Source organism: Ursus maritimus, unplaced genomic scaffold (genome assembly GCF_017311325.1).
Source record: "Ursus maritimus isolate PB19 unplaced genomic scaffold, ASM1731132v1 scaffold_14, whole genome shotgun sequence".
In the NCBI taxonomy this organism is placed as follows: domain Eukaryota; kingdom Metazoa; phylum Chordata; class Mammalia; order Carnivora; family Ursidae; genus Ursus; species Ursus maritimus.
This window is the reverse complement of record NW_024423786.1, coordinates 56,783,117-56,791,815: the sequence shown is the minus strand read 5'-3', so window position 1 is coordinate 56,791,815 and position 8,699 is coordinate 56,783,117. Positions and strand designations below refer to the sequence as shown.

Below are 8,699 nucleotides of genomic sequence, written 5' to 3'. Positions count from 1 at the left end.
ACTTGTGCTGCAGAGGTGAGGCCCTGCGGAGTTTCTAATAAAACCACCTGGCATTCCAGAAACCTCACCATGAGCTGACCCCCAAGTAGGTCTTTTTGGGGACAGGAGGACCTGGCTCCCTTGGCAGGGCCAAACACAGGGCATGCAACTTGTGCCTATTACATACCGGGTGGACGAACGCCAAGCTGTCCATGTTTGGGGGTCCAGGTGGGGGTCTCAGCCTGTTACTCTGGCTCTTGGACCCTCTGCCCTGCCCCTGCGAGGTCCCACCTGCCCCTGACTGTTCGCACAACGTAGACTGGCCTGGAGACCGCCCCCTCCAGAGAGCCTTCCCCGGATGCCCAGGGGAATGTGGGCCCCGAGGCAGGAGGTCCACCCAGCTCCCCACCCACTCATGGCTACAGACAGCACATGCAGCCCCCCCGACAGACCTGCTAGGCCCTGTGGGGAGCCCACGGGGGTCGAGGGGCTGGAGGAGAAGTTATTGCTTGAGTGATCGGGAGAGTAGATCTGCACCAGGGGCGAGAAGAAAGACAGGCCACCAGACGGGGGTGAGGGGCGAGCTTCTCGGGCTCAGCAGCCCAGCCACCCCTGCTGCCCCGGGGCCCGCGCCTCACCGAGGCCAACGCCTTCCCCAGGGCGTCCCCGGAGCTGCTGGCAGGTGTTCCGCGGGAGCCTGGGGGGTTAGAGACAGGTGAAGCTCAGACTCAGGGCAGGGGCGTCCCCAGCATGCGGGCCCAGCTTGGATGCCCCTGCCCTGGCTGACAGGGGGCTCCCAGATGTATTTGACTGCCCAGCACACACGCCCTCACCCAGCACTGGGCAGCCCCTGATTTTGGCCGAGTAACGGCCTGGAGTCCTGCCGCCACGGGGGCTCTACTGACAGGCAGGTAGGCTACAGGAACCGAGGAGCGATTTCCCTTTGAGCCTCTGTTTGCCCAAATGTAAACTGGGGACCCATGTTTGAAAAGGCCATTTCCTAACATCACAGCTGTGGCCCAAAGAGCCTGAGCTGATGTGCAGGGCAGGCCCCAAGAGAGGAAGGACGTGAGCGACGAGGGCCTGACTCTGCACCCAGCCAGGTTTCAGGCTTGGGGGGGCCCTATCTGGAAGTGGGGAGAAGGGGGCCAGTACCCATGAGGCTGTCGGCCCCGCTGACAGGGGGCGTGTGGCTGGAGACGCTGCCGTAGGCGGCCGTGGGGGCTGCGGAGAAGGTGGGCACTGCTGGGAGCCCGCCATTCACCTCCGTCCCGTGCAGCTGGTAGCCCTGCGGGCGGGGAGGGGGGTCACGGGGGAGCCGTCGGGGGCTGCCCACACACCCGCCCCCGCCCCGCCCGTCACGCAGGCCTACCATGCGCTCGTGCTGGTGCAGGCTGCCAAACCCACCACTGCTGCCACTACCCACGGAGCTGCCACCAGCTGGCGGGAGGGGCAGGGGGGACGAGCCCCCGCCCAGCATGGGCCCGAAGCCTGCCTGGCCCGAGGGACTCCAGAGCTCGGCTGAAGGGTGCAGGCTGCCATCTGTGGAGGGGCAGATGGTGAGGGGACGGGGGCAGAGGGACCTGGAGCCCCCCCCCCCGTCTCAGGTGAGCCCCCACGCACCTGCCATGTAGAAGGGGGGGGGATAGGCGCTGCTGGGGGTCTTGGTAGATGGATAGGCGGTACTGTCCCTGCCATAATCATCACCTGAGCTGGACGGGTACACCTGCAGACGAGCAGATGTGGTCAACAGGAGGGGCCAAGTGGGATGGGGGGGTCCCTGTCCCCAGTCTTGCCGCCACCCACCACCCCATCGCTCTGTGCCGTTCTAACCCTTCCCCTGGCCCAGCACACGAGGCTCTGGTGGCGTCCTCCCTCCTGCTCTGTCTCCACCTTCCATCTCCTGCCCGCCCCCTGCCCCCAGTCCCAGACCCTGTACCTGAGGCCGGTGCAGACTGGACCCCCCACCAAGAATGCTTCCCCCCCTCCTTCATCCAGCCAACTCCTCTTGATCGTCAGGACCTAGCTGTGATGCCCCCGGCCCTTCCTTCTTCCCTGCTCCCCCCGTACTGGAACCCCCAAGGCCCCAGCCTGCTCCCCCCGTACTGGAACCCCCCAGGCCCCAGCCTGCTCCCCCTGTACTGGAACCCCCCAGGCCCCAGCCTGCTCCCCCCGTACTGGACCCCCCAGGCCCCAGCCTGCTCCCCCCGTACTGGAACCCCCAGGCCCCAGCCTGCTCCCCCGTACTGGAACCCCCCAGGCCCCAGCCTGCTCCCCCGTACTGGAACCCCCAGGCCCCAGCCCTGGAGGAACATCTTGCCCTCGCCGCTCTAGAGCAGCAAGCTGGGTGAGAAGTTCTAGGATCATGGAGACTCTGAGCAGCCGGCACTGCCTGGGGCTGAGGCCTAGGCCAGACAGCCAGCAAAGTGCCGGGATCGGCTAGCTGTGCCTGCCCTGGCAACGGAGTGGAAGCAGGGGGAGTGCCCGTGGGTGCTCTGCTCTGATGTACCAGGGAACTGGGGTGGGGGCTCCGATGGGGGAAGCAGAGGGTCGATGACATCATGCATCAGATCTTCAAAGAGCCTGACCCGCACCTCCCAGCAGCAGAGCAGAGTGCCAGCCCTAACTCGGACCCTGGGGCCTACTGCAGTGTGGCTCGGCCCGCAGGGCTTGTGTCCAGCCCAGGGGCTCAGGGGCTCCTCCTGGAGGCCAGCACGGGAGCCAAGCAGAGAGAGTGGTGGCCAGCGGGCGACCCCAGCAGATCGCCTCTCCTCCCCGTGAAGAACTGCCGGAGCACGGCACAGTGAGCCCCTCCAGGCCCAGCGCCAACGGCCAGGCAGCAGGGGCGGGGACCCTGTGAACCTGGACCCCCAGGCGCCCCCGAACCACTCCCGCTCCTAGGGCCCCATCACACCGTTCCCTATGTGCCTGCCTTGGCCACAAATAACATCGGGTTCTCTCACAGGAGAAATCTGAGCTAGACCCAAAGAAAAACTTCCCAGACACCCTTAAAGCTGGCTGTCATTGTGACGGCTGCAGGACAGAAGTCACGCACAGCCCAGTGCCTCCCCCACTCCAACACGCTGTGTAAGCCCAGCAGAGAGGGCCCCCGGAGCCTGGGCACTTGGCCTGCGGGACCCCACTCTGTCCACAACTCACCGAGGACGGGAGACCCGGCGGCACCTTCCGGACCTTCTTGGGCTGCGTGTCTGTGAGGAGCAAGAGTGAGCAAGCCGGGTCTGCTGGCTCCCGCCCAGCCCAGCCAGGGACGTGGAGGGCGGGGGTGGGGGAGAAGGGACCCCCGAGCTTTCCTGGTAACCACACGACTAAAACGAGGTCTCAGGCCTATCTGTACAGGTCTGAGGGAGTGTGGAACTGGGGTGCAGGGTCTGCAGCGGGGCATCCCTCCCTGCATGTCCACAGTCACGCCTTCCTGTCGTGGGCCCTGTGCCTGGCAGTTTCCCTCCTCGCTCCACTCAGGGACCCACAATCTCGACTCGCCGGGCTTCTGCAGCGGCTCACAGATGCGCGGCCAACAGGGACAGCATGAGTCGCCGACACGTGTGGCCCAGTGGAGGTGGACTGTGCAATGCCCCATGTCGGGTTCTGGAACCCAGAGTCCTTCTTGTGGACTACCGAGCGCCCTGGTTTTTGCAGTTTTGTGTTTTGTGGGTAACACTGCCATTTAAAATGCCCCCCAGCGCAGTCAGAGGTGTGGCTGGTGTTCCCAAGCGTGAGAAGGCTGTGCCACTCGGCGGAGAAAACCCGCATCAGGCCTGAGGCACAGCGTGGCACAGCCCATGGCAGACACTGGGCGAGGCGCGCCCGGGCAGGCACACGCGACGCAGGCCACAGGCCCCCCAGCTGGCAGGGGTGCTGAGGCCAGGAGCGCACATGACCCTGACCTACGAATTCCACCTGGGGCCGCGGGAGAGCGACTCTGCAGGACGCGGCACCGAGGGCACGTACTCCTGTCTCCGTGACCTAGCTGCCCCCACCCCGGCGCCCCACTCACCGAGTCCACTCTCCGCAGCTCTCCGCCGAGGGTGGCTGGGGTAGGAGTAATACTGGGAGCCGCCCTTGGTGCCTGAAGGGGACAGTGGCCCAGGGCTGCCGAGGGCCAGCTCACTGGGCAGGAAGCCAGCCTGGGGGACGAGAGGGGGAGTTTGTCAGAAGGGGCGGGACTGGCGTCCAGCCCAGCCCTGGCTCCCAGGCCCATTCGGCTGGAAAACGCGCAGTGCAAAGGCGGGGGGCTGCTCAGACCCCCGTGAGGGGCGACAGGGACCCTCAACGGGAGCGCCCTGCCTGCCCTGCTCGGATGTTTCTCTCATCGAAGACCTCACCGAGCGCAAGCCACGTGGTTCCTTTCCTGAATAAAGACTGAGAAAGGAAACTTGCCAACAACCCTGCCGCACCCCTCCAGGAGGCCAGGCGTCAAAGACACCTGCCGGGCTCACTCTGTGCGTATTTTTTTTTTTTTTTTAAGGTAAAAGGTTTAATTTTGCATATTTTAATTTGAAACAGACTTCCTTTCCTCAAAGCAAAAACAACTGGAGTCCAAGCCAGTTGTGCAGCTGGAGTGAGTGGCAGCCCCATGCCTCGGCCTGCCCACCTGTAAAATGGACACGGGCACTGTGGAGCCAGAGGCGCGCCCTGAAGGCTCTCGTGCACAGGGCCTGTACCCAGCTGGCGCTCAGTCGCCACAAGTGCTACTGCTCGGGATATGACACAGCACGCAGACAGGTGGCGCCTCCTGGGCCGAGGCCTAGCCGCACCGAGGAGTCACGGGGAGGGGGCAACGGTGGCTGGCCACTGCCCACCCCTGCCACAGCCTCTCAGGGTCAGCATGGTGAGACCTTCACCTGTGCTGGGTGCCTGCGGGGTAGGCTGCTGGGGGGCGGGGGGGGAGCAGAACCCTAGGGCCAGCCCGGGGTTAGTGGGGGCAGGGCCTCAAAGCTGCCAGGCTCGCCTCAGTGCCCCCATCTGCACTCAGCACTCAGGGGTGCGCATGTGCCTCTCAGGCCCCTCCAGCTGTGTATGGCAACCCCCAGCCTGGACCCCAGGTCTGGGAGCCATGGGGCGGGCGGGGGCCGTGGTCTCCCTGGCATTCCCCTTGCCCTGTCCACACCGAGCCGGCTGGCCTGGCCCAGGGTGCGGTCCTACTGCGGCTGACCGGCACTCGGCTCAGCCACGGAACCGTCTGCAGATCAGACGACAACCCCGGGGGGGAAGGTGGTGGGGCAGACAAGTAACTGCAGCCCCCCACTCCACTCTCCAGGATCAGCAAGACCCAGGGCCCTGGCCTCAGACTCAGGCCTCACCTGACTCAAGCCGCCAACACCCGCATCTCTCCCAAAGGCAGTATACGCGCTCCGCTCGCCGCCCTTGCCTAGAGGAGAAAAGACTCACTAGGAGCTGACCCTGGGGACGTCATGTCCCAACATGCTGACCCAGAGCCAGGCACCCGCCTGTATACAGTGGGTGCTCTATCAGTGCACAACACCAAGAGAACTTTGGTGGAATGCTGGTCTCCCTGTCAGCCTGGGGGACAATCAGGACCTGGGCCACTTCAAGCCAGCTGAAGCTTCGGCCTGGTGCTGAGTGTCCACCGTTACCAGCCTTGATGTGAGAAATGGCTTCAGATGCTCGGCCAACTGACTGGAATTACTATCAAACTGAGAGGTTTATCATACAATTTTGGCCAAACTCTTGGAGCAGGTGCTGTGGGGTGGGGGGAAGAGGGCTCCACAGGCTGTACCCCCAGTCCCACCTCCCATGACCCCTCAGGGCAGGCAATGCTGGGCCCGTGGAAGGACCTGCAAATCAAGGCCTAGAGGTCGGGGGTGGGGTGCCCCAGTCCAGGGAGTAAGCAGCGGTGGGGGCGGGGGTGGTGCCTGCGCTTCCTTCCTCCCAGGGTCAGCGTGGGAAGCAAGGCTGGTCCGCCCAGCCACAGCTCTGGGCTTGGCCCAGGAAGGTGCCTTCCCCTCCCAGACTCCCAGCACCCCTGCAAGAATGGGGTGTTGGGGTTCAGGCCCTGCACACAGTAGGCACCAAATAGGGCTTCCTGAGAAGCAGGATGAGGGTGGCAAGGAGAGAAAATGGAGGTTCCGTGAGGGGACCCTGTGGGCACAGAGAAGGTACCTAATCCGTGCACTGGGCCCGCACATCAGGGGATGAGAACACACGGGCCTCGCTGGGGAGTCAGACCAGGCTGGGGCCGCAGCATGAAGCCGTGGCGAGGCCTGCACTGCGCCCACCTCCCTGCCAGCTCGCTGGGCGTCCCTGGGTGCCACGTGGCAGGCCTGGGACCCAGCTGGACTCTGGGCTCTGCTGACCGGGCCTGGCCGTGGGAAAGTGCCCACAGCAGGAAGAGACGGGAGGAAGGAACAGGCAGAGGGGAACCGGAGTCCCTGCAGGTGCAGAGGCCACCCCAGGCCACACACGGGGTGGCGTTCACCCTTCTGGTCTGGGAAATGGGCACAAATTCCTGCCACACATTTTGTCCCTGGACACTGCCCCTCCCTCCTCCTTTCCTGGGCGCCATGCTGGCCTGCCCAGCTCCCACCGTGCACCCAGTCCTAGGGACCCTCATAGCCACCCGTTCACGTGGGCCCTCACAAGCCACAGAGCCCGCACAGGTCCCTTCACGCTGAGCCACAGTGCACCCATGTGCAGGTGGGGGGGGCTGTTGGGCCCTGGGAGCTAGGCAAGGCCTCGTGACCAGCAACACAGGAAGTGCTGTGAAGATCTCAGTCCTACAGTCAGGACACCAAGGCTCTAAAAGGGACAGTCTTCACCTGAGTCCCAGTGGGAGGGACTCAAGCCCAGGCCCCCGAATCCTGACTTTCACGGCCGGCCTCAGAAGGGCCCAGCCTGGCTCTGACCACCTTCTTGAGTGGCCAGGACTCCTTGGGCAACAGGCCACAGCCACCTAATCCCCTGCTCTGGAAGAACCCGCCAAAGCAAAGGTGCCCTGAATGCGCTGGCCACACCCAGAGGACCACAGGGAGCATGGGGGGAGGGGACGGTGGCGCGCGGACACTCACCTCCAAGCCCAGGGCCCAGGAATGTGGATGAAGAGAGGCTGCCGTGGGGCTCACTGAAGTGCGTGCCGTCACCATAGGTCTGTGGAGGCGGATGGCTATGAGGGGTGCTGGGGAGATGAGCTCCAGGAGGCAGGCATGCCCGTCAGTGCCCGAGTCAGGGCCTGAACCCACGTCTCTGGGCCCACAGCCCCAGGAGACCAGGCTGGCCTCTGACTTGCCCCCCTGTGAGCCTGTTTCCCATATACTCCCCCACCCCGGAGAGGGTAAGCCAGGTCTTGGGCCTCACAGAGGCTCCTTACCCGGCTGGGGTCAAAGGAGGAGCTGTTCTGGTCGCTGGTGCCCCAGGAGCCCGAGCTGGGCCGGTCCTCCAGACCTGCAGGGCAACAGAAGGGAGTTAGGGTCACCCTCACCGCCACCCTGCTCTGAAGCCAAGGGTGGCTCCCATCAGTTCAGGGAGAAGCCCCCCTTTAACTTAGCTGATTTTCCGGGCCCTTCCTGACCCAGCCTGGTCCTGAAGCCTGTCTGGCCTTACCCAACCCTCGCTCTGCCCATATTTAAACTGCCAAGGGGGTGCCCAAGGGGGTGCCCAGCCGGCTCAGTCGGTGCAGCACACGACTCTTGACCTCTGGATTGTAAGTCTGAGCCCTATGGTGGGTTTACGTGTCACTTAAAAGTAAAATCTTTTTTTTTTTTTTTAAGATTTTACTTATTCATTCACGAGAAAACAGAGAGAGAGGCAGAGGCAGAGGGAGAAACAGGCTCCCCACAGAGCAGGGAGCCCAATGCGGGGCTCGATCCCAGGACCCTGGGATCATGACCTGAGCCAAAGACAGATGTTTCACTAATCTTAAAAAACAAAAGACGACAAACAACTGCCATTAGCGGGAAGCACCCAGACACCCTGGCACTGAGCATACCTTCAGGCCCACAGTTCAAAAAACAAGTCTTCCAGCTACCTCTGCCAGCAAACTCCTAACCATCCATCAAAGCCCCAGCCACAAATCCCACCCTGGGCAAAGTCCTCACTCTCAGAGCCTCCTCCCCTCAGCATCTAGTTTCTCCCTCTGGTCCAGTCTTGACCACAAGGGACTGGGGCATCTGTACCAGGCTCAGTCCCTCCTGACCCGGCAAGAAAGGTTCACAAGGGCACTGTGAAAGCTCTGATCTCAGGGCAGCGGGAGTCTCTCCCTTCCCACCACTGACAATTCAGGAAGCGGAGCCACTCCTTTGTTGAAGTAACAGCACAGCTGCCACTGACTACCTTGAAGGCCCAGGCTGGCAGCCCTTCGGGGTGAAGGGAGCCCCAGTTAGGAGAGGCCACAGCGCAGCAGGGGTTAACCAGTGTATCTGGGTCTGGAGCCGTGGGGTGGGGCAGGGTGGGACCTTATCTCCCCCCACACTCCCAGGGGCCACCCAGGACTCCCCACCCAGGAGGCACAGAGCCTTCCTGGGCCAGGGCTCTGACCCCATCCAGCGGGGGCAACAAGACCACGCGGCCTGACAAACACATGTGGGGCAGGCCCTGGGCCCAGGCCCGGCCCCAGCACCACTCCCGTCCTTGGTTTCCCTCCTCTGGAAACAGGAGGATGCACACGCCCCACTCTGCAGGACCCAAGTCAGGCTGGGGAGAGATGGGCTGGAGGGAGCTCTGCCCCCCCCCCCCCCCCCCCCCCC

General features: G+C 63.8%; 1 protein-coding gene across 16 annotated transcripts in view; it reads right to left on the bottom strand.

The window, feature by feature from the left end:
- The window catches only part of TCF3 (transcription factor 3), a 35,704-nt gene that overhangs the window by 9,877 nt on the left and 17,128 nt on the right, over positions 1–8,699 (bottom strand). For all 16 annotated transcript variants that reach the window (XM_040629681.1, XM_040629684.1, XM_040629685.1 and 13 more), the window contains exons 4-13: positions 7,325–7,398; positions 7,026–7,104; positions 5,301–5,368; positions 3,995–4,124; positions 3,139–3,188; positions 1,603–1,705; positions 1,352–1,521; positions 1,135–1,267; positions 618–676; positions 432–510 (exon numbers count right to left, since the gene is read on the bottom strand). In XM_040629681.1, coding sequence (XP_040485615.1) covers positions 432–510; positions 618–676; positions 1,135–1,267; positions 1,352–1,521; positions 1,603–1,705; positions 3,139–3,188; positions 3,995–4,124; positions 5,301–5,368; positions 7,026–7,104; positions 7,325–7,398 — 945 coding nt within the window. The remainder of the gene's footprint in view (positions 1–431; positions 511–617; positions 677–1,134; positions 1,268–1,351; positions 1,522–1,602; positions 1,706–3,138; positions 3,189–3,994; positions 4,125–5,300; positions 5,369–7,025; positions 7,105–7,324; positions 7,399–8,699) is intronic.